At 47.8% G+C, this 26,021-nt stretch overlaps 1 protein-coding gene across 1 annotated transcript in view; it reads right to left on the bottom strand.

The window, feature by feature from the left end:
- Positions 1–26,021, bottom strand: part of ABCC8 (ATP binding cassette subfamily C member 8) — an 88,319-nt gene that overhangs the window by 37,993 nt on the left and 24,305 nt on the right. Inside the window, 5 exon segments of the mRNA XM_039470368.2 lie at positions 1,523–1,563; positions 11,998–12,160; positions 12,466–12,600; positions 17,944–18,099; positions 22,223–22,387. Coding sequence (XP_039326302.2) covers positions 1,523–1,563; positions 11,998–12,160; positions 12,466–12,600; positions 17,944–18,099; positions 22,223–22,387 — 660 coding nt within the window.

Below are 26,021 nucleotides of genomic sequence, written 5' to 3' on the forward strand. Positions count from 1 at the left end.
GGTGGCCCAGGGTGTGGGTCCCTCCCACACTGGAACCGCTCAGCCCTGGAAGGGAAATGAGAGGGCTGGCAGGGAGGGGGCTCCTAAGAGGACCTTTCAGTTGGAGACACCCTCATCAACCCCACAGTCATCTCATGGAAGCTTCCCCAACAAGTTCAGGACTTCAAGCTGGAGAGCAGGAGCTGCTTCCTCCCTGTCCTGCCCAGTCTTGGCCGGGAATGAGCAGGGAGGAGACCCCAGGTTAGGTCAGCACTGCCCTCTCCTCAGACAGCAGGTGGGGTGCTCATCTCGCCAGTCCTCATCGCGAAACCATAAACACAATGATTACGAAACCATCATCTCGTGGCTCAGGGCTTTGCCCCAGCCACCTGGCAGGCTCAGTGGCCTGTTACCCACAGTTCCCGAAGAGCCAGGCCAGGAACCAGCTCAATAAATCACATTGGAAGTGAATTCCCAAGCGTGCCAGAGAGGCTGTGAACTCTACACAGCTCAGGGACACCAGTCCCGGGGGAAATAAATAGATCTTTTTAAGGAACTGCAGCCGTCACAGAAGGCGGGGATGCGAGGCTGAGTGAGGGGGCTGCAGGCTCGTGGGAGCCCAGGCCTTTCTGTAGAAGCACGCTGCCTGTCCCCAGTGGCTGAGCTCACACACAGCTTTTATCAAAATTGCTCTAGAAAGCTACCATTGCACTATCTAATGGCATGGAGAATTGTGTGTGGCATATTCTTAAATTAAAAAGAGCAGGTTACAAAACTGCATGCACAGCACATTCCTATTTTTATAGAAAATGACATCTCATAGGTCTTAAAAAAAGACTGGAAAAAAACACATTAGACATGTTACCAGTGGGATTATGGGTGATTTAAATTTTCTTTGTGCTTTCTGTTCTGGATTTCCCTTCATTTCTACAACACACATGTTTTACTTTAAAAATTAAAAATCTTGTTAGCTATTTTTTAAAAGAAGGTTTAATTTCTCTAAATACTAAGCCTGGGTTTTTTTTTTTTTTTTTTTTTTTTTTTGAGATGGAGTTTTGCTCTTGTTACCCAGGCTGGAGTGCAATGGCGCGATCTTGGCTCACCACAACCTCCGTCTCCTGGGTTCAGGCAATTCTCCTGCCTCAGCCTCCTGAGTAGGTGGAATCACAGGCAAGTGCCACCACGCCCACATAATTTTTGTATTTTCAGTAGAGATGGAATTTCACCATGTTGGCCAGGATGGTCTCGATCTCCTGACCTTGTGATCCATCTGCCTCAGCCTCCCAAAGTGCTGGGATTACAGGTGTGAGCCACCCTGCCCGGCCTAACCCTTGGGTCTTCCATGCTGGGAGGCAGAGGACCCTGTCTGGCTAAAGTTGGGGAGGGGCTGCACCCTCTATAAATTTCCGATCCTGTTTGCAGTCTGGCTTTGGAGCCTGCCTTCTGAGGCCCCTGTGCAGAAAGGCCAAGCCTTGGTGGCCCCTCACTGCAGATGTCCTCCCCGTCCACCTGCCCCCAAGAGACAGAGAGAAGATCCACTTACTATGAGAACAGCTGCGATGGGGATGGCCGTGTTCATGAAAACTGTGGAGGAAGCACAGGGATGAGCTCAGTGGGAGGAATGTGACAGCTACACATGGAGACGCCCAGGGTGGCCAGAAGCAGCACAGCCCAGCGGGGACAGCCTGCAGGGCAAAGCTCTGGTAGGCTAGGGGCAGAACGCTAGCCCTGTGGCATCTCCAGGTCCTCACCCCATTTCCCTCAAGACTCTTGTCCCAGGTACCCAGGTCCCCGACTCTGGGGCTTACGCCATTAAGTCACTCTATGTGGACAGAGTGAAGTTAGCTCCATGGGAAAGTGGTGGGAGAAGGATTGGAGAGTTGGCTGTCTGTGGCCAACTGTGAGGTCAGGAGCACATGTTTCTGGGGGCACTAAGCTGCCACTCCTTCCTCTGCCTTTGGCTCCTGTGTCTCCCTAACCTGGGCTCTCCATGAAGCTTAGAGGCTTCCTAATCTCCCATGGCTCTTGAGAAAATTTCAAACTCCTTCACATTGAGGTATTAGTAACTAAGGACAGCTTAAAGCAGGATGTCCCTTAGAGTCTGTGTGCAGGTGGGGGGGCAGTTTGCTGCAACAGAGTCCCCCTCCTTATTCTGTTAAACGTGTGGCCTTCAGATCAGTTATAGGGACTCCAGGAAGCAAAGAGAGTGGGACTTGATATCAGAGGAGGGCAGAATCCCTGTTACTTATAAGTTGTATAACCTAGGGCATGTCATTTACCTTCCCTGTGCCTCCGTTTCCTCATCTGATTTTTGTAAATGATAAATACTTGTTCATATACCCCAGCTCTTTCCAAGGTCAGAGGAGATAACACGAGTAACAGGCTCTTTGAGCCCTGGGTGCTGTCTAGACATCATACCACATGGGCTACTAGCTTAGCCCTGCTCCACACATCACCCCTCTTCTGGCCTAGGGTGTGAAATGCTCAACAGTCCCCCTACCCTAGACCTAAATTTCCAGAGAGAGCAGTCCCCCCAGGGCATAAAAGATAACCATGCCAGCTGACACTTTCCCATCCCATCCTTCTTTCAAGGATCCTCTTCCAGGGTATCCCAGAAAGGAGTCTGGTTCTGCCATTAGCCAAATTAAAGCAGAGGGATCAGGAGTCAGTCGCCAGAAGCCAGAGGCCAGGACTCTGCCTGTGCACATGGCCCCTGTCTAATGAATGGTGAAGTCTTTGACACTCTGAAGAAGTCCAGATGGTCAATATCATTCCAAGAAGCTGACTGCCCATTTACTCCAAGAATCCTGCAGCAGCCAGTATATACAAAGCATTGTACATCAGAGATGTGGTCCCCAACTTCAGGGAACTCCAATGGGGTGGAAGGACATGGCCTCTGCCCTCAGGGAATTCCCAGTCTAAGGAAGGAGACAGGAACAACTATGCTCCCAGGAAGTTCCAGGTATGATAGGGAGACAGAAAACATGCCCTTAGGAGTGCTCAAGCAGATGGGAAGGACATTGTCTCCAACCTTAGGGAATTTCTAATCTGATGAGGAGGACAAAGCCCCTGCCTTCGGAGAGGTCTCGGTCTCATGGAGGATGTATGGCTGGAGCCCTGGCAGATGGCGAATTTTTCTGCCCATAAAGCTTTTAATCAATACCAACATCATACGTGACTGTGTTTTAACTGCTCTTCCTCATGAAGGCTGGATGGTTTCCAGGTGCCCGCCACCATGTCACAGCCCTCCCTCACCATTTCCGGCAGAAGAGTATATTATTGGTGTTCCCACAGCATAAGGGACCCAGATCTGGGACATAGGACATAGTGTGGCCATTACCGGCTGGGGGGAGAGGGAGGAGGATGCCCATCAGACCTTGACCATCCATCACCAACCATATAGTTCTAAATTCGAGGTAGCGTTGCCCCTCCCCTGTAGGGCCAGTCACTCCAACGAGAGGCAGGGGCCTCTCCTTTGCTCCTCCTGGCCCATCCCCATAAATAACCCATAAGGAGGCAGTCCTGTGAACCATCCCTCAGCCCCCGCTCCAGGCCAAGACCCCTCCTTCACATTCTGGGGCTTGACTCCTCGCCAAAGCATAGGCTGGGTGTTGGATTATAAATTGCTACAACGCTCTTGGAAAGCAATCTGGTGCTTTGTAGCTAGAGCCACACAAAAGTTCAGACCTTCTGATCCTATAATCCGTCTCCAGGGAATTTATCCTGAGTAATCATTCAAGAGCAGCACAAAGCCATCCACAAGATGGTATTAGCTGCAGCTAACACAAAATTCAATAAAACAAAACCACAACCACAGCAACAGCAACAAACCACCCCAAACGAAATGAACTGAACATGTCCAACGAGAGAGGCTGTTTTAGTAAATGATGATGCATCAGCTGTGGGGGAGATTTTGCAGTCAGAAAATGTGATAATTGACACTTCATTCTACTGCATACTTTCCCTGGTCATAATTTTTTTAATTTAACTTTTTTCAATTTTATTGTCTTTATTTTTGTAGCTGCCTGGACTCCTTTGAGGAATGAGACAAGCTATAAATAAATTTAAAAATGAACATCCCAAAGCTGATGCAGCAACATGGAGTATGCTTCTGATATAATTAGCTTCTGCCCGGTTCTGGGTGTTATATGGAGACACTAAAGAATGAAAGTGTGATTCTCCATTTCTTTCACTCTCCTCTTGAAGGATGGCCTTTGTGCAGAGAGTTCTGGATCCCCTTCAAGGCCGGGGCTGGGAGAGTGGAATCATCAGCTGCTTGTATTTTAAAGGTCTCTCTGAAGACCATCTTGTTGGGCTCTGCGGTGGCTGTGGCTGGACCTGGGAGGTCTGGGGGTGCTACAGGCTCTGGCACCTCTCTGAGCACAGTAGTCGGTCCTGTGCCCTAGTTGGGAGTGAGACAGGAAGGCAGGGAGCTGGGCATACAGCTGTCATAGGTTGAAGATCTGAGGCCTTTGCCCTCGTTTTCCTGAACCACATAAAGTTCTATAAGGTTCCAAGGTAGTGAGGGGTAGCGGGGAATATGGCCAAGAATAGATTTCTGTCCAACTCTGGCTCAAGGTGAGTGACTCACCTTCACTTGATTTAGAAGAAAAACAAAAACAAAAAGAACGTGATAGTGCTCAGATCTTGAATGTTAAGGAGGAAGAACTGTTAAATAATGGCAAGTGAAACAGGATTATAAAACCACCTTCTTGTGTAAGTGTGATGCAGTTATGGCAAAGTTTAGTTGCATGTAGGCTGGCCTGAAAGGCTGCCATCAAAACTGAAAGCCCTTCTGCAATAGTGTAGAGACGTGGGTATTTTTTAGAAAATCCTCTCCAAAAATAGCCCTTAAGACTTATCCATTCAAGGCCAGGTGCGGTGGCTCATGCCTGTAATCCCAGCACTTTGGGAAACGGAGGTGGGCGGATCACCTGAGGTCAGGAGGTTGAGACCAGCCTGGCCAAAATAGTGAAACCCCATCTCTACTAAAAATGTAAAAAAATTAGCCGGTTGTGGTGGTGGGCACCTGTAATCCCAGCTACTTGGGAGGCTGAGGCAGCAGAATCAGTTGAACTCGGGAGGCGGAGGTTGCAGTGAGCTGAGATGGCACCATTGCACTCCAGTCTGGGCAACAAGCACACAACTCTGTCTCAAAAAAAAAAAGAAGACATCCATTCGAAAAGGGTCTCCCTGTTCCAGGCCTTGTGCTGGGTTCTGGGGGCTACAACATTAAACAATTGTGTCAGTTTTTCATATCCCCAACCCCTGCCCGAAACAAAAAAATATAAAACAAGGCAACAAATCAACAAACCAGAGCTGGGATCAGATCATCCACTCCCCCTGGCTTTGCCTAACGAATACTGTCTGGCCCTTATGGGCGCCAGCCTGGCATTGCAATACTAGGAGCTTTTCATTTCCAAAGCACTGTTACATGTTTCAGAAACTTTGTGTCAGGGAGGCCCAGCCAGCCATTTGTACCTCTGATTAACTTCAGCTTTGTTGCCTGTGCAGGGCCAGGGGAGGAGCGTGCAGGCTCACAGCTTGGGCCTAATTGCAAGATGCACCTGCAGGAGGGGAAATGTATTTTGAAGTGCACAGGGCTATTTCCCATTCAGTCCAATAGTCAGTGCAGTCAACAGAGGGAGAAGGAAATCAGGTTAACTGTGTCTGTTGCTGGCAGCTGAGGAAGTGTGGCAGGAGGCATCTCAGTCAGACTGACTTCTACCTCCTTAATTGATGGGTGCCCTGGCTCTCTCTCAGCCCCGCTCCCCACCAAGCCAGGCCAGAATATGCATAAGCAGCCCACTGTGGCTGCACCAACTGGCAGAAGGGTGGGTAGATATTGAAGAATTTCAGGCCTGGCAAGGTGGCTTATGCTTGTAATCCCAGCACTTTGGGAGGCCGAGGTGGGTGGATCACCTGAGGTCAGGAGTTTGAGACCATCCTGGCCAACATGGCCAAACCCTGTCTCTACTAAAAATACAAAAATACAGATATATATCCAGGTATAGTGGCAGGCACCTGTGTGTCCCAGCTACTCAAAACGCTGAGAATTGCTTTAACCTGGGAGGCAGAGGTTGTAGTTAGCACAGATGGCGTCACTACACTCCAGCCTGGGCGACAGAGTGAGACTCAGAAACAACAACAACAATAACAAAAAGAATTTCAGAGATGCTGGGGAAGGAAGGGGGACCACGTATCCTGGTCATGTTGTTTCTCTCCACAGCCTGTTCTGAGTCAGGGCCTCCACTGAGGACAGAGTCTTCTCCCACTGCATCCCCAGGCCTGGCACACAGAAGGTGAACAGGAAATACTTGTTTAAAACAAAAAGTGAATGGAAGAAACAAAAAGACTCAGGGCCAGGTAAGTAACACAAAAGAGAAAGAGGTGCGTTTGGAACTAACCCTGTGGCTCTGACCACATGCAAAGACACTATTCATGAGCATGGTCAGTTTCCTACAAGACTGGGAAGGCCAGGGCCATGCCTGCTTCCTCTTTAACACCCAGGACCTCCATAGAGCCTGGCACAGGGAAAGGGCTCTGGAATGGGTGTCGCACAATGGACAGAATGAACTGGCAGCATATCAAGTGTCTGCCTGATAGGACCTAGGACCCCTTTGTCACCTCTACAATGCTTGTCCTCAGATACAGAGGAACCACCTAGAGTTATGCTGCTTCTGCAAGGTAAAAAGGATTGAAGCCGGGCGCGGTGGCTCACACCTGTAATCCCAGCACTTTGGGAGGCCAAGGCGGGTGGATCACGAGGTCAAGAGATCGAGACCATCCTGGTCAACATGGTGAAAACCCGTCTCTACTAAAAATACAAAAATTAGCTGGGCATGGTGGTGCACGCCTGTAGTCCCAGCTACTAGGGAGGCTGAGGCAGAAGAATTGCTTGAACCCAGGAGGCGGAGGTTGCGGTGAGCCGAGATCGCGCCATTGCACTCTAGCCTGGGTAACAAGAGCGAAACCCCGTCTCAAAAAAAAAAAAAAAAAAAAAAAAAAGGATTGAACTATTGAACTGACTTCCGAAGGAAGAGACCACAGCACTTGTCTCCAGCATCTTCCCACTTTGTCTTCTACTCATTGAAATCCCACTGTCTTGCAAGGTACAGCCCATATCTCCCCTACATGAATCTCTGGGTGAACATTTTTTCCTTGAAGGAGCAGCATAACTCTAGGTCAGGCGTCCCCAAACTATGGCCCGCGGGCCGCATGGGCCCCCTGAGGCCATTTATCCGCCCCCCCCCCCACTTCAGGAAGGGGCACCTCTTTCATTGGTGGTCAGTGAGAGGAGCACAGTATGTGGTGGCCCTCCAACGGTCTGAGGGACAGTGAACTGGCCCCCTGTGTAAAAAGTTTGGGGACGCCTGGTCTAGGTGGTTCCTCTGTATCTGAGGACAAAGGGGTCGTCGGTCCTATCAGGCAACCACTCGATATGCTGCCACTTCATTCTGTCCAGCCCTCATGGACATCCTTCTCTGTGCTTTGCCTTTTACTGTGGAAGACCTCACTGAGACATTTCAATTCACCGAGAGTCAGTCCCCTCTGCTGTAAAAGGGGACAATAGAGCAATACACCTCACCAAACTGTTATGAGGATTAAATGCAATCACGCTCGCCTAGGCAGCCAGCACCGACCTGGCCACACAGTTCTGTTCTTGCCGCCACACTGTTCTGTGCACGTTAGCTCTGACTTCTCAGTAGAGTGTAAACTCCTTGAGAAGAGGGAGCACATCTTAGGGTTTTTCCCTTACCTCCTTCCTCGTGCTTGGCACAGGGCGGGGCATATGAATAGGGCTCACTCAACATCCACTGAGCAACTTACATTTCTATTTTTATTCAAGAGGAAATATCAATTCTGGATGTCACTTTTGATGCCAGAGAAACTGTGGCCATTCCCTTTTCAGCCCCCTGTTTTATCCTGTACCAGTTCAGGGCTCCAGACACAGCTGCTCTCAGTGATACTGACGGCGAGACCATCCGATAGAGTCACAGGTAATCCCGCCTGCCCAGAAGTCTGACGGTGCCACATACGGACCGCCAGACTGAAAGCGAAGCATCACCAGGAGGGGCCCCAACAGGAAATGTGACTGGGGCTCCTCTGCAGTGTCAGGACTCAGACTGGCGCCAGGGGTCAGAACAAGAGATGTTCTGATGTCCTCACGCCTAATGACCTGTGTCTTGATCCCTGGTAACAGAAGGCAGGAAGTCCAGAGGAGGTAAATGAACATGCACTCAAAACATATGCCTTCAGCCAGGAGGTACCCAGCACCCTACCACCCGTCTCTCTCCCCCTCCCACTGCTGACTAACAGAGTTAAAAAAAAAACACATCCTGGGAAAGGCAAACACACTGAGCAAACAGCACTTGACTTTCAAAGCTCTCCCCAAGGGCTCTTCCCTTTCCCATCCTCCACCGCCCTCTTCCAGGGACCAGCCTGGGCTGCTCTGTTTCTCTCTCTAGGTCACTTGGACAGGTGAGGGGTCCTGGGCCGGCTCCTGCTTGGCTCCAGAGCCCCTTACTTTTTTTCAGAGTCATCTCAGCTCTTGACAGCATGTCCCTTGGTCCTCCCGGCCCCAGGCCCATCGCAAAGCCAGCTTATCTTCTGGGGGCCCTGGAGGACAATAAGCGCCCACTAGGTAGGCTTCAGTGGGCTAGCCTGGGAACACAGGCATCTTATGATGCTATTTATATAAGAAAACGTGTCCCGGGCTGCAGTTTGGAAGGTGGGAAATGAGTACATATCGCTTAGGAACAGTCAAAGCAGATGTCACCTGCCCCCACTATATGACTTGAGGCTGCCCCTACTTCACTGCTTGCTGTGCCAGGAATCTTGGGGACCCGGTGCCCTCACTTTCCTTGCTGCTTCCCTTCCCTCTCTCTATCTCAGCAATAGTAAGCCAGCTCCACCCTACCCTGTCATTGCAGGGAGAGGAAATCCCCTGGCTACTGGGAGAAGCCCTCACTCACCTCGGCAGCTGTTCTGACTACTGGGAACTGTCTCTAAACCTGTACACAAGTGAGGGGTTACTGTTCACATAACCAGCCCCCAGGGGCAGGCAGAACTGACAGAGAGAAGGTTGAAGTGGGCCTGGGGCTGAGGACACTGGCTTTTTTAAGCTCCCCACATGTTCCTTCCCAATTTCCCCTGTTTATGGAATGTTTAGCCTGAGTGTGTTTGGAGGCTCTGGGCACCACAGGGTCAGGGATGAGGCTAACGGGGAGACACCAGGAACTTGGAGCGTCTTGGTGAATAATCCAGGGAACAGTGGCTGCCTGCCAGGCTCACAGCTCCATTCTGAGAAAATCAAATTCTTGCAGGACTTTCTGCATAAAACACATGGCTTGTGCCATGTATGGTAAAGGGCCTAGCCACTGATGCCTGGATCACGTTCCCTGCCTGAGGCATAGGACGCCATGGTCTGGCTGGACACAGGGAGGCTGGACACTTGGGGTATTCACGGCCAGTCTTATTCTGTGAGAACACTGCTGTGGGATGTTTCCCCAGTCCCCTAGAGAGGGACATGCCTTGCTGCCCAGGTTTCCAAATTGTCTTGGGGAGCAGGACACCTTGATGGCCACCTAGCTCCATCAGACCCTCTCTCTAGGCAGCAAGAATGCCAAGAATACACAGATGACTTGAGTGACCATCTCATTCTCCATGAGGCTTGCTGTATGAGTCTATCTGGGAGATACTACCAGCATCCCCTCCATTACCACCTTCCGTCCCCGACCAGGTGTGTCTCTTCCTGACACCAAAAGAACCAACTTTAGCTGGAGGAGGTGGTCAGTAGCCTCTCTTAATTTCCTTCCCTATTTTCTTTTTCTTCTTCTTTTTTTTTTTTTTTTTTTGAGACGAAGTTTCGCTCTTGTTGCCCAGGCTGGAGTGCAATGGCACGATCTTGGCTCACTGCAACCTCCGCTTCCTGGGTTCAAACGATTCTCCTGCCTCAGCCTCCTAAGTAGCTGGGATTACAGGCCCGCGCCACCACGTCTGGCTAGTTTTGTGTTTTTAGTAGAGACGGGGTTTCTCCATCTTGGTTAGGCTGGTCTTGAACTCGTCACCTCAGGTGATCCATCTGCCTTGGCCTCCCAAAGTGTTGGGATTACAGGTGTGAGCCACTGCGCCTGGCCTCCTTGCCTATTTTCTACTCCTGTTAGAGCCCTGAGATTTTTTCCTCCTAAGAGAAAATAGCCTCATAATGGCATCCTGTGGTAGCCTAAATCTTCTTCACCCCACAGAGGCCCCCAGCAATTTATGGAAAATAGCCGGAGGCCGGGAGTTAAGAGACTTTGGAAGATCTAGTCAGAGCCATGCTGCTAATCTCAGGAGGGACCTGAGGAACACACTCCCTCTGGGCCTTAATTTCTCATCTGTAAAATGGTTCTACCAACTTACTCTCCTTGCCACATTCCGTGTAATCCCCACACATCCGTCTTCGAAGTCACAGATTCTCCCTTCAGCTCTGCTCATTCATGTAACCTGGACACTGAGCAGGTTTTAGTTTCTTTTTTGTTTTCTTCTCTGCAGCAGCTTCCATTTGGCCATAACGACTCCTAGACTGGACAGGTCAGGGAACTAGTGTGAAGTCAGCTGGTTGCTAAATATCTACATCCCAATTATGCGCTTGGGAAGTAACCACCATGGGATGGGTCCACGGAGCCACGAGACCAACTGACATAAACCTGGGCCAGGACTCCGTGGATCACCTGACCTCCATAAGCCCTCACTCTGGCCGGGGAACCATTGTTCACAGAATTAATTTCAATAACTAAAATTTCAATTTCTAAAAAATCTTTTGGTTCTTTTCTCTCAATACTTTCCTATATGGCCTTGTGGGTTTTACATCCTCTTTTAGCTTTTTAATTACATAAAAGAGACTTATTTTATTTTCTGTCTTAAATTATTCTATCATCTACAGGCTTTGAGAGACTCATTCTATTTTTTTTGCATCTGCGGACTTTCACTCTGGTGATACATTTTCCTCTTTTCTTTCTTTCCTTCCTTCCTTCCTTTCTTCCTTCCTTCCTTCCTTCCTTCTTTCTTTCTTTCTTAGTTCCTCAGTGTTCAACAGGAGTGTTTGCCGTAACAGTTCCATATTCTTGGCTGGGCATGGGGGCTCACGCCTGTAATCTCAGCACTTTGGGAGGCTGAAGCGAGCAGATCACTTGAAGTCAGGAGTTTGAGACCAGCCTGGCCAACATGGCAAAACCCCATCTCTACTAAAATTACAAAAATTAGCCGGGCATGGTGGTGCACGCCTATAGTCCCAGCTACTTGAGAGTCTGAGGCAGGAGAATCACTTAAACCTGGGAGGTGGAGGTTGCAGTGAGCCGGGATTGGGCCAGTGCACTCCAGCCTGGGTAACCAAGTGAGACTCCATCTCAAAAAAGAAAAAAGTTCTATATTCTCAGTAAAATGGTTTTAAGTATGTGGGACTCTAGGATTTTTACCAGTTTTAACCTTTTTCTTTTTCCTTGGCTTGGGGTTCCCAAACTACTTGGCTAATATAAATTCAGTCCCTACACCAGTGAGTACCTTCAGCTTGGGCTTCTGATATTTGAGGACAACTAGTCTTTTTCTTTTGCATGGCCCCAAGTGGGTAGAAGCTTTCTTGGAGCTTCCCTAGGGTGATGATAGCTCAATCTGACTTACTGAAAAGTCTTCATTCTTAGGAGAGTTCAAAACTGTGGTCATTTACTTGTTTTCTGCTCCCTGTCAATAACATATCAGTTCCATGAGGAATGAGACCTTGTCTGTCCTTCTCATCACTGTAATCTGAAGGCCAGCACAGTGTCCAGCACATAGCAGGCTTTCCGTGCATGTCTCTGGATAAATGAATGAAGAGTGCTTTGATTTCTGGGAGCTCAGCTATCAGAGCCAGTCTGAGGCTCTCTCACTGAGTCAGATAATCTTGAAGGCTCCTGCTTCTGTCCCCGCACCCCCTCACCCGAGCCCTCTCCTTGCATGTAGGCAGCAGCACCCAGGGCTGGCTGCGTGGGTTGAACTCACTGGAGATGGAGGTATAGATGGCAAAGGCCCTGAGGCTGGTCATCTCCTTCCTGCGGGTCGTCTCCACCCGCGTGCAGAAGATGTTCTCCCAGGCGTACAGCTTCAGCAGCTTGATGCCACGGAGCATCTCGTTGGTCTGCTTCAGTCGCTCATTGGAATACTCCTGCAGGGGTTCCCAAGTCAGAGGGGAGATGAGTCAGATGGAGCTTCTGCTCCATTCCCCGCCCGAGAGGAAGGCCTGGGTGTCAATGCTGTCACCACTGTGCTCGGCTCCTCTCCCCACAGGGTGGCAGCCCCCTCCCCCATTAACTCCATTTCCCAGACAAAGAAGCTGAGGCCTGGACAGGTGAAGGGGCCTACCTACTCAAAGTCAAAGTCAATGACAGTGTGAGTGTCTGGGAGGAGACCTGCTGCTATCGGAGGAAGGAGGGGAAGGGGGGCACAACACATACACCTTTGGACACTCACCAGTGTGCTCCGCTGGGCCTGAGACAGCTTGGTGGCCACGAAGTACTGGACAGGAGCCAGCAGAATGATGACAGCCGCTCCAATTAACGCACTGACTCCAAGGATATAGTAGAGGAGAATCACACCCACGATGATCTGAGGAAGGGTTCATGGGGATGAGTTCCCTTTGACCTGGTGGTTGCCCTGCCAGGCGCTATTGGCAAAATCCCCGTTTCCCCAGTTCCCTGGAGTGAGACATGCCTTGGTGCACAGGTTTGCAAATTGTCTTGGGGAGTGGGGTGCAGGGAAGGAGGGGAAACAAAGCAATTTCATAAAGAGATTAGCATAATGGGCTCTCACACAAGCAGAGGGTTGCCGGGCTGGTAACTAACTGCATTATCTGAAAGGCTGGCTAACGCCTTAACTCTCTCCAGTCTATTTTCCAGATGGAAATCTCAGAGCTAAGTTTGCACAATGTTTGTGACAGCACCTTTTGTTCTGTTTGGTGGCTCTCAGGGCTGATGGTTCACTATCATTGGAAAAATGTAATACCTGAGCAAAGGGGCAAAGTTGCTGCATCCATGCCAGATGAAACCAGCCTGGGTTCTGAGAATTTGCTTTTCATTTTTATGCTCCTGGTTTCTTTAATTTTTTTAAATGAATCTGCCAGGTAAATCTGAAAACAGAATTCCTTCTGCGTCTAGCTTTATGTAAATGACTGCCCACTTCTGAATATTTATGAGAAGTGAAAACTGCCAGTCCCCAAAGTGCCAAGATGACAGTTTCTCAGGTTGCCTTCAAAGGCAGACGCCTCTAAATACGGGGCTTTTTCTCGAAGAACAGATGTGCTAGCTTCCTGATCTAAAAGAAGAGAGAGAGAAAAAAGACTGCTTGCCTTGGTCCTGTAGTCCCAGAGCCCTACCACAGACTGGCATTAAGCTCAGCACCGCCTCAAGGTTAGAGGAGTAAGTGGGAGGCCCCGTAACTTAATCACAGGGTGCCTCCTGGCTTAGCAGGCATCTTAGAGGCTGGGAAGTGGCCCCTTCACCACCTGCCTCCCAGTGTTTGACAGGTGTTAGGTGCTGGCACAGATGGGCAGAGGACCACCTTAGGAGATGAAGAACCCTCTTCCCCAGCCTGCCCTGCACCATCCCCCTTCTGGACTTATCTCTGGCATCCAGTCCTTCATTAGCTCTGCTCAAATGGAGGACATCAGGGTGTTCTTCAGCCAGCTTGGGTTGGTCTAGACACCAAGAAGGCTCCCATGGCACCCCAAAGCTACTAACAGGGCACCATGTGAGTCGGTGCCTGCACCCACGCCACCTCCAAAGGACTGGCAGCAGCTGGGGTGGGGGTTGGGGCTGCAGTAGCTGCTGTTCCCTGGCTCCTCCTCATGCTTCCCCATCCTCTCCTCCCTGGTACTCCCCAGACTCCTTGGTCCTTTGCACAGGTCTGAATGGCCCTCATGGGGAAGAACACTGGAAATCAGGGATTCTGAGTGTGCAAAGCAAGTGTGAGAAATAAAAGGACTATTTTGTCTCCTATTCACAGGTTAGAAATACAATCTAGTGTAGCAGACAGGGCATAGTCTTTGGAGTCTGTGGCCCTGAGTTCGAAGGTCCCAGCCCTTGGCTGTGAAATCTTGGGCAAGTTACTTAACCTCTCTGAGTCTTAGCTTCTTCATCTTTAAAATGGTGATTATAATGCCCGCTCTGCAAGATTCCGTCCACTCCGCAGGACTATTGTGACGATTACATGAACATCCATGATAAGCACCTAGAACTGTGGCAGGCATGTCGTTGGAGATCAATACAGGGTGGCTTACCCTCCTCTCCGAAAACAAATGAAAAAGCCTTACGGGAACTCTGTCCCAGGGGAACCACATAAAGGAGATATATGAGTAGGGTGTTGCCACTGGTTCATTGCGTGACCCAGGGTAAGGTCCCTGTCCTCTCTGGACCTCTGATATTCATGAGATTGGGAAACACAAAGTCCTCCATTATAGCTAAATTCCTTAGCCTGGTGTTCTCGATAAATGTCAGGGAGCGCCCACGAAGCCCCTGAAACTGCAACCAAAATGTTTGAGCAAGCATTTATTTTTCTAAGAAAGTTTCACTAGCCTTTCAAAAGTATGCATAGATTAACAGTGGCCAAGGGCTGGGGGCGAAGACGAGGAGTGACTGCCAGTGGGCATGGGTTTCTTTTTGGGGAAATGAAAACTTCCATATTGGTAATGATGGCTGCACAACTCTGTGAATATAGTATCCTAAAACCCACTGAATTGTACACTTTAAATGAGTGAGTTATATCTCAATAAAGCTATGTGCATGTGACCAAGAAGAATCCTCAGGGATTACACGGGAACAGGGTTTCAGCACTAATGTCAATATTATAAAAAGCCTTGTGTGTCTTGTGGCTAACCAGGCTGCGCACACAGAATCTAACCACGTGAGTTTCTTTGCCATGGGGCTGGGATTGTATCACCTCCCAGGAGTAACACTGGTTCTTGAGTGCTGGTCAAATTTATAAGTGGTAAAGGTATGCAAAAACAGAAAACCAAAGGACACCTGATGATAAATGAGCAAAAGTAAGAAGTCAATAGAGATAAGTATCCCAATTAGCTGAGCATGGTGGAGCACGCCTATAGTCCCAGTGACTCTGGAGGCTGAGGCAGGAGAATTGCTTGAACCCAGGAGGCGGAGGTTGCAGTGAGCCAAGATTGCACCACTGCACTCCAGCCTGGCGACAGAGCGAGACAATGTCAAAAAAAAAATATATATATCCTTACCACAAGTGCAAGGGTTAAAACACAGTGAGAGGGGCTGGGCCAAGGCCAGGCATGGGGCAAAGGCTGTTAGTGAGTACTAGTTAGCACTATTAGCAACGATGCACATGCAACAAACACTGTCAGTACTAGTCATGGTAACCATGCAGCAGGTTTATTAGACAAAAATCTATTTTTTTTTTTTTTTGAGATAGAGTCTCACTCTGTTGCCCAGGCTGGAATGCAGTGACGTGATCTCGGCTCACTGCAACCTCTGCCTCTTGGGTTCAAGTGATTCTCCTGTCCCAGCCTCCTGAATAGCTGGGATTACAGGCACACATCACCACACTCAGCTAATGTTTGTATTTTTAGTAGAGACGGGGTTTCACCATATTGGCCAGGCCTCAGGTAATCTGCCCGCTTTGGCCTCCCAAAGTGTTGGGATTACAAGCGTGAGCCACCGTGCTCAACTGACAAAATCTTATAAAACATATTGTTCTACGGGACACAACAGAAAGTGTCTTGTAAGCTTTTGAGTGCAGTGTACATGTTAGGGTCCTCCCAGGCTGTCTCTCTCTGCTCCAGGCCCTCGCAGCCGAAAGTGTTAACTAACGAGAGAAGCATGGTCAGAAATCTTCATTTTTCATGTTTTCAAAAAAATTGTGTTAGAGATGAGGTCTCACTATGTCGTCCAGGCTGGACTCGAACTCTTGGGGTCAAGCCATCTTCCTACCTCAGCCTTCTGAGTGGCTGAGACTACAGGCATGAGCCACCACACCCAGCTTAGAGAGTCTTGTGCACAAAAGGCTGATTGGTGGCTGAACTAGATGAGCTCTTCAGGCCCTTCTGTAGCTTTTGTAGTCATTGATCTGTCTTGGCAGAACGGAGCGGGGCAGTCTGGGCGTGGGTAGGTGGTAATAGGGGATGGCATATATGACTGTTCCCATAAAAAAGAACATCAGATTCCCTCCGTCCCATCTTGTCTAGCTGTGTCCCTGTGGGAGCCTCTCCCCTTATTTTCTTTTAATATTTTTATCTCTAAGCTTTACAAGTAAGGAGGACCAATACAAATCACTGGAGATGAAGGTTTACGGAGTCTTTATCCCGAGAAGCAATGGATTCTGGATTGGTAACATCTCATTCACCCCATATGTGTGCAAGTTAGAGGGATCTGATATTTATGAAGTGAAGACTCTGCCGGCTGTGTTATATTCTCTAACTGAATTGCCATAGCAACTCCAGAGGGCAGGCATCCTCCCCATTTCATAGACGAAGAAACCAAGGCTCAGAGAGGTTAGGTATTTGAATCAGCCTGTCTCACCCAAGGCAGATACTTTCTGCTGCATCAAGTTCTCCCTGAGGAACCTGCCGCCCTTGTGGGAATGGGTCTGGGATTTCAGTTTCTGGCCTGAACACTAGAGTGAAGATTTATTCCCAGGCATAGGACAGCCTCAGACTCTGTTATGGAAGAGCTCTGGATGGGAGATGGGGCACATGAAGGCTGAGGTCAGATAAACCACGCTGATGACTCTCCTATTGTTGGGGGAGAATGTACCTCTTCTTGAGCCAGCTCCAAAGATTGTCTTGCTTTAAAAACTACCACATTTTAAAGTTTTTATTTTTTATATTTTAAGAGACAGGGGTCTCTCTCTGTTGTTTAGGTTGAAGTGCAGGGGTGTGGTCATTGCTCACTGTAGCCTTGAACTCCTGGGGTCAAGCAATCCCCCCACCTCAGACTCCCAAGTAGCTGGGACTAAAGGGACACACCACCATATCTGGCTAAAAGCACCATGATTTTGTTTGTTCGTTCGTTTGTTTTTGAGACAAGGTGTTGCTCTGTCACCCAGGCTGGAGTGCAGTGGTATTATTATAGCTGACTGCAACCTCTGCCTCCTGGGCTTCAGGTACTCTTCCCGACTCAGCCTCTGGGTAGCTGGGACTATAGGTGTGAGCCACTACCCCCAGCTAATTTTTTGTACAGGCAGGGTCTCACTCTGCTGCCTAGGCTAAAAATATCATGTTTTTAATCTCCAAAACTAACACATGCTTAATAGAGAATTTAGAAGCACATAAAATAAAAATCACTTATAATCCCACCAGGTGGTTTTTCAATTCTTTTGTGTGTGTGAATCTGTACAAGTGTATACATAACATATATTCCAGTTTCATAGTAAGCATACAACATACTAACTTACTCTCTTTGCTAAAAAATACATCATTAACACTTTTCAACGTAATTATTTTGCTACAACATAGCTTTTAAGATCTGTAAGTGTTCCACATATGATTTTTCCTTTCTTTCTTTCCTTCTCTCTCTCTCTCTCTCTCTTACTTTTCTTTCTTTCTAGATGGATTCTCACTGTGTTACTGTGTTGCCCAGCCCAGTCTTGAACTCCTGTGTTCATGTGAACCTCCTGCCGTAGCCTCCCAAAGTGCTGAGATCACAGGTGTGAGCCACTGCACTCGGCTTGATTTTTCTATAGTTCGTAAAGTTTACTCCATTTTTAAAGCGGTCATAATACTGCCTTCTCTGGTCATTAAGAGAGATGGCCAGTACTTGCAGAGTATGGGACAGGAGGGAGCCAGAGGTATCCCTTGTGGTACAGCCAAGTGTGTGGAAGGTACAGGCAAGCACGGAGTGGAAGACAAGGCGCTCCTAGTCACTGGCCATGGACCAGCAGATTCTAGCTGTGTGTCCTGCTGCCCCCCTCCCTTCCCCTCAGCACATCCGGTACCTGTACTGGCATAGCCCAGAGGTTTGGGCACAAGAAGAAAAACCACATGAGCTGATTGGTGTCGATGGCAACCAGGTTACAGATCTGCCCAGCAGTCATTTCTCCCATGGACAGGTTGGAGGTGGACAGGTGCATAATTTTATTATAAATCTTGGTCTAGAAATGAGAGTAGAGTATTTCACATTCATCATCATTCTGATCATCATCACCACCCCAGATGTCACCTGTTACAGTGTGCCAGAGGTTTCTCAGACAGTCCCCATGATGCCCTAGAGCAGCTCTGTAAGGTGGTACTGTTATCACCGTTCCAACCTACAAATGAGGTAACAGAGGCTCAGGGAGGTAAAGGGCTTTGTTACAGATTGAGTAAGTCAGAGAGGCACTATTCAAAGGAGGAGCACAGAAAGCTACTTCCCCAGCAAGCAAGGTTTTTTCCCATGGACAGGACTTAATTGGTTCTTTATTTTTATTTTTATTTATCTATTTAGAGACAGAGTCTCACTCTGTCACCCAGGCTGGAGTTCAGTGGTGTGATCTCAGTTCACTGCAGCCTCTACCTCCTGGGTTTAGGCAATTCTTGTACCTCAGCCTCTGGAGTAGCTGGAGTTACAGGCACGCGCCTCCATGGCCAGCTAATTTTTGTATTTTTAGTAGAGATGGGGTTTCCCCATATTGGCCAGGCTGGTCTTGAATTTCTGACCTCAGGTGATCCACCCACCTCAGCCTCCCAACGTGCTGAGATTGCAGGTGTGAGCCACCGCACCCAGCCAGTTCTTTATTTTTTAAAGCAGATCTCCATGTCCAGCTGTATTCTTGATTTACCAGAGGCCAGTGGAGAACACACATCAGAGCCAGAAAAATGATGAAATAGGGTGGCCATCTGTTTAAAGTGGCCATCTCCAGCCTGGGGAGGGGATCTGCTCTGAGACCAAATCCTGTCATAAATGAGCCTTGAAACAAAACAAAGGTTTGGCTTTGGAAGGTCTGATGTGTTACATGATTCAAGGGTCAGTCAGCCCCAGCACCAACCCCAGAGTGCAAACACCTCAAGGACCCTCACAGGGCAGACGGAAAGCAGATGTGGTAATGGGCCCCCCGAGCTCTGAACCTAAAATCTTCATGTGCAGAGTGATTGTGCCTCCCAGAAAGACTGCAATTTTTGGGTATGTGTTCTTGAACAAGGAAAAATGCATCTGGGTTTTAAATGTCCTCGGGATGCCTGCTCTTGGATGAAATTCTATTATTCATTCTGTTGTAAGGTGGGTTCCCACCCCTTAATTCCTCTTTTGTGTAAACCCACGATTTTTGTGGGTCAGGTTTTCTTAAAGCGGGAACCTGTTCTATGTCTTTCTGTGACTTTATATATACCGTGGGTAAGGTTTAAAATAATGGCAATGAAATTTTTAAACAAATCTATATACCTCCTAGGTTATACGAAACGAAGCTTTAAAAGATAATCACCTAGTTTCAGTGAAATAGGGACACCAAGTAATCTGTGAAATAAAGCCTTATTGAGTGAAGACCAGCATACACAGAAATGCACAACCGAGAGCCTATATATATATATATATATATATATATATATATATATGTGTGTGTGTGTGTGTGTTTATATATATATATACATATACATATACATACACATATATACATACACATGTATACACACACATATATACATATATATGTATAATTCAGGAATTGTGCTTAATAACTTTTTATGCACAAAATGTGGTTATTCTCAAACCCCTGAAGACACAGACTCTCATCTGTAAGGATAAATTTTCTGGAAATCTCTGAAAGGAAGAAAGGTTTTTTATTTCCTCATCTTAATTTGTTTCTTTTCTTTTCTTTCTTTCTTTCTTTATTTTTGAGACGAAGTCTCACTTTGTTGCCCAAGCTGGAGCGCAGTGGTATGATCTCGGCTCACTGCAACCCCTGCTTCCCTGGTTCAAGCTCAGCCTCCTGAGTAGCTGGGACTACAGGCATGCACCAACGTGCCCGGCTAATTTCTGTATTTTTATTAGAGATGGGGATCTCACTATGTTGGCCAGGCTGGTCTTAAACTCCTGACCTCAGGTGATCTGCCCACCTCAGCCTCCCAAAGTGCTAGGATTGCAGGTGTGAGCCACCATGCCCAGCCCTCCTAATTTGTTTCTATAATTAATGCCAGTGATTCCTTTTTGTGTCATAGTAATGAATCTCTCTTATTAACACAAAAGATTCAAACAGCTTGATAAAAATAATTATATGCTAACACATTAAAAAAACATTTTTGGCTCTTTTAGAGTACTTGGAAAATATTGGCTGGTAGGTAATTTATGACATACACACAGTAAGTAGATTTAATTACAAAACTGTCCAAACACAGAAGTGGTTGTTGTTTGTGGTGGTGCAAGTCTGCCTGTCACTGCAGGGGTCTGAGCAGAGGCTGGGATTTCTAGAGAGATTTTCTGAACTGGGCGACAGTTTGGGTTTCTCCCAGCTCTGGGTCCCCGTGAGTCTCAGAAGGTCTTAGATTTTCCTGGGCTCTTTCTGCTATTGTCACATAATGACATTCCTGAGGGAATGCTCTGCTTTCCCAGTGAGAAAACACTGGGGGTGGGCAGTGTTGCCATATACAGCTGTAAAGGTTGTGCACTGCACAACTTCACAGGGCACTGTTCACACAGGCTATTTCAAGATAACCAGAGTTTGAACTCTGACACCGTTCCTAGTCCAAGATATATCCTTGTCTTCTTGGTCCCTTTTCTGCAGTTTCTGATCCTGGCTCCCACATGACCAATGTTAATGATTCTGAGGAACATTCTTGAAGAATGAGGGAGCTTCAGGGTTTTACTATGACTTCATAGAAATCATTAGGCATAGCTGCATCTACTTACTCTAAATGCCCATTCTCCTCTTTGCACCAAGAATTTCTAGCTTGCGTATATAGCTATCAAGAAGAAAGACCAAGCTTTCTAGCCTCTCTAGATATGGCAACTTGGCCAATTTCTTACCAATGGGATGGGATAAGATATATGCAAGTTGAGCATTATGATTTTAAAAGAAAGACACGTTCCTTCCTCTTGTCCCTTCTTCTGGCTGGTTTAAATATAAATATAGTGGCAGTTTCAATTGCCACCATTGAGACAAAAGTCACAAAAGAAGGCTGGCAGAGCAACATTACAGAAGAAGCCAGGTCCCTGATCATTGTGTAGCTCCTGCGTCAGCCCTGACTCCATGTGAAGAATAAACAAACTTCTATCCCATTTAAACAACTCTCAAACAGGATGTCTCTAGTCTGATAGCTGAACCAAAATCCTAGTGAAAACTCTGGGACTTGGACAACTCTCATCCTCACCCTCTTCAAAGGGGCCCTGAATACTCCCTGGCTTTGATCATTTTTCCAACAAACTCTAAGAAGAAAGCCACAAAGGCAGGACCAACAGCCTAGACTTAAGTGTCCCAACTGACCAAATAGGTCATGCTCCTTAGTGAGCAAGATTTAAGAACTCAAATAGAACTCAGAGCAGTGGTCCCCAACCTTTTTGGCACCAGCGACTGGTTTCATGGAAGACAATTTTTCCATGGACCAGGGAAGGGGGGAAGGTTTCAGGATGAAACTCCCACTTCAGATCATCAGGTAGATTCCCCTAAAGAACACACAACCTAGACCCTCATATGCACAGTTCACAATAGGGTTCATGCTCCTACGAGAATCTAATGGAGCCGCTGACCTGACAGGAGGCAGAGCTCAGAGCTCAGGCAGTAATGCTTGCTTCCACTGCTTACCTTCTGCTGTGTGGCCCGGTGCCCAAGAGGCCATGGACCAATACACCATCTTAGAGGGGACCCTGTCTTAGAGGCTATCTCGACCTGGTATGGCAAGCACATTCCTTTTTTCATGCCTAAAGAAGACTGTCTGGTAGCAAAACTCTGGAACAGCCATGTAGAGAGGATTCCAACGTTGCATTTATTCCTGGTCAGAAAGAGTGCTGTGATCAATTCGTGATGTCTGCCACTTTCATGCCAAGGGCTGAGCAGTTGGCTTTTCAGACCGAGCCCAAGGCAGAACCAGAGCCAGAGCTACTCCAGCTCCCAAGTCCGGCTCAAGACATTTTCCACTATCCCACACTGCCTTGTCAATGGTTACTGTTTTAAAACACTATTAACTGGCAACGAAAAATAAATTCATAGCAGAATTATTCTTGAGTGTCCATGATGATGAATAACACCTGTGGACATTATTCCTAATAATGGTTCTCAAGGTGAAGTGAAAAAATTATCATCCAAGTACCTGTATTGCTCCTCTCAAGTTAATTCCAGTTTCAATGGCCACATAGTAGGATGCTTGCAGAAATGTCCTTTGCAGTAGGAGGGCAAGGAACAGAAGCACGGCTAAGACATAGGCATTGGCAAGGAACTCTTGGGATGAGACGAAGTAAACACCGAGAAATTGTGTCTGTTGGAAAGAGAAATTCAGAGGTGGCTGTCATTGCCAGCAAAATGACCACCATCAGTACACGATCACTGTGCCATAATGGACCCTGACCATGATTATTACAAGACCCCTCATACTTACAAAGGCTTGTGCAATTGTTTATGAGTGAAAAATCAGACTGATAAATCCAACTAAGCATTCTTCTAACTACAGGGAAGGTTGCTTACACCCTGTTCATCTTTCCACTTAGTGGAACAGAATCGGGCCCAGTTCTAACCTCAGGTCCATAAATATGACTCTCAGCATCATGGCCACAGGCCCAGGGGGCAGCATTCTGAACGGAGCAAGAATAAACAGAGCAAATCACAGGCAGCTAAAACCTGAACTGGTAGAACAAGTCTCATGGTGCATATTCCCTGTTACAGAAATGGAATCAGCAGCTCCCTTGTCCCAAACTCACCAACAGCCTGTGCTGTAGCGACTTCTAAGCAGAAAAGACCAGTGGAAAACATGGCATCATGGAGCTCTTGGGAGAGAGATGGGAGCTCATCACTTATAAGAGACTGAATAGATTTCAGACCCAAGCCCATGAGTCTCATAGGCTCCCAGGGCCTCCTGTTAAAATTTAAGATTCTCTTGTGCATTTCCAGCAAGTTCTCAGATGGCAACCATGAAGAGAAACAAACATTTAACATTGTTGCTAAAGATACCAGGGAACAACAGTGTGTCTATTTCCGAATTCATCAATAACTCCCAGGAAAACTTTGATCTTGATTAATCCATTGCTTCCGAGCAGAGCCACATCAATATTTCCGTGAAGACAGAACTCTGATCTTTCTTGAACGCTGCCCTGGACTGTGCATGCTATTTGGCAGGGTGTGGGAGCCACTGCAGGTAAAGAGGGATGGGAACAAAGTGATGAGAAGGAGTCTAGGGCACGTCCCTGACCAGGATCAGGGGGAGAGGGCCTGGGCTCTCAGTGGAGGTCTTTCTCTAGAGTCAGGAATTCCTGGAACTTGGATCAGAGCTTTCTGATGGTGGCCTCTCAGTTTAACAGAGATTCTCTATGCCAGTCCTCACTTCTCCCTGGAGCTGTCTGGTTTTGCTCACCAGTGTCTCTCCCGTGCTCTGTGGGACGGGGGTCTGTGTCTGTTGGGGGCATCAGGAAGCAGCTACAGGGAGACCACCAAGGGATGCGTGCAAGACTGTGAGAGGAAGGCCCTACCCAGGCTCTGTGTCTCATTTGCCAGTGTGCTAGAGGGAGAGGCAGAGAGAAGAGGACGAAGGGAGGCGGTCGAAGGTGGAAGGGCGGGAGTGGGCTGTGAGAAGCAAATTGGGTCTTAACATTAGGCTTCAGGGAGAGATCTGACTTTACAGGGGAAGAAGGGACAGGAGACAATATTTATCAGGTGCAAAACTCCGTCCTCACAATACCCGAATGAGGAGGGTACCATTACTAGCCCCATTTCATACATGAAAAAAGGAGTTTCAGCAGGGTTAGTGGCTGGCCCCAGGTCACATGCTGGTAAGGGAACAACAGGTGAACGTGAACCTGGGTGATATCAAAAACACTACCCCAGACTCACTGTCTAGGCCTCATCCAGGCCTTTGACCTTAAGTGTCCTACTGTCAGTTACAGGCTTGTGACTTGTTGGGGATGGGAACATGCCCCCTGGTTGGTACTCCATCAGAAATATAGGCACATGGGTTTAGGAAGACCCAGTCCTGTTGAACATGCCCTGGGATTCTTCTGTCCCACTGTCCTCTGTAGGCACGCAGCTCTGAAGACTGAAGTTCACGATTTTAAAGTAACAAAACACATCAGGAGAATTTATCCCAAAGAAAATAATTTTGGCCGTGGGCGATGGCTCACACCTGTAATCCCAGCACGTTGGGAGGTTGAGGCAGGCAAATCACGAGGTCAGGAGATCGAAACAATCCTGGCCAACATGGTAAAATCCCATCTCAACTAAAAATACAAAACTTAGCCGGTGTGGTGGCGCACGGCTATAGTCCCAGCTACTCAGGAGGCTGAGGCAGGAGAATTGCTTGAACCCAGGAGGCAGAGGTTGCAGTGAGCCGAGATTATGCCATTGCACTCCAGCCTGGCAATGGAGTGAGACTCTGTCTCAAAAAAAAAAAAAAAAAAAAAAAGAAAGAAAGAAAAAGAAAATAATTTCACATAAGGTAATGGTTGTATGAACACAGACATCTATTTTGGGGCCAGAGCAGGAGGAGAATGCAAAAACCCACACAAATGTCCAGCCACAGGGACTGGTTAGGCAATTATGATACTCATGGGACCGCTATGCATCCAAGACCACTGATTCTCATGAAAGCTCTGGAGCAACATGGAATGCCACACACACATTGTGCTACGATGATCAGAAAACACACAGGCTGGAGAATGAGGGCTGGAAAAGCCAACTGACCACGTTTGTTGGTTAAACTATGGGTGTTACTTGTTAAATATACTCGTCCATATTTGTACATTTTTAACAAAACAATAAATTCTGGTTTTGCAGCTCTAAAGACAAAACTTTGACTCCCTCTCTTCCTCCAACATGCATATCCTAGGTTCAGAAAACTATTTTTGTAGACTGAGAATTTTGTGATCTGTTAAAATAAAAATCTCACTGCAGTTATAAGTCATTAGGTCATTATTAGATCTCTCTTCACAAAGTCAGTTTAAATGGGATAAAACCTGGAATAGCTAAGTTTTGGTTAAGAAGTGGGTACCAGCCGGGTGTGGTGGCTCACATCTGTAATCCCAGCACTTTGGGAGGCCAAGGCGGGTGGATCATGAGGTCAGGAGTTCGAGACCAGCCTGGCCAACATGGTGAAACCTCTAACAATACAAAAATTAGCCGGGCATGGTGGCGGATGCCTGTAGTCCCAGCTACATGGGAGGCTAAGACAGGAGAATCTCTTGAATTGGGAGGCGGAGGTTGCAGTGAGCTGAGATTGTGTCACTGCACTCCAGCCTGGGTGACAGAGTGAGACTCCACCCAAAAAAAGAAGTGGGTACCAGACTTGCCAAGAGGCCTGCAGTGCTGCCCAAGGAAGGGAGGCCCTGGTGGAGTCTCCTGAGAAGAGGGTCCTGGGAAACGGGGAGTGGGTATGACAGCACTGGCTAGCACCCCGCAGGTACCACAATGAGAGAGGAAAGACCAAGGAGCTATGACCTAACACCTGGTGGAAGAAAATGCTTTGGAAAATCATAAGCACTAGTCTTGCATTTTCACAAGCTCTCAGGGAAGAATTGTGTTCGTTTCCAGGGATTCCCCCAGTAGTGCTCAAATACCCCTTTTTTAAAAGTAATCAAGCCTATGATCTTCATGCCCCTACGTACTTTCTACAGAAGTTATTATACATTTTGCAGTTGAGGCTTGCAGAATGTGACTGCTGAGGAGGATAAACAGAGTTAGCTGCAGAGGCAGAACTAGAACCCAGCACTCCCAACTCTGCAGTTTGGACCCCCATGGGCTCTGCCTGGTCAGAGGTATGATTGGAAAGGTCCCCTTCCTGTGTTCTCTGGTGCTTAAAGGAGAGGGGATCACTTGGGCTCTTGCTTCCTATTTTGGCAGGTGCCGAAAGGTGAGTTGTCCACAGGTCCCAGCCCCAGGAGGCCCTGGGTAAAGATGGGAACCTTGAC

This window comes from Saimiri boliviensis, chromosome 6 (genome assembly GCF_048565385.1).
Source record: "Saimiri boliviensis isolate mSaiBol1 chromosome 6, mSaiBol1.pri, whole genome shotgun sequence".
NCBI lineage: Eukaryota > Metazoa > Chordata > Mammalia > Primates > Cebidae > Saimiri > Saimiri boliviensis.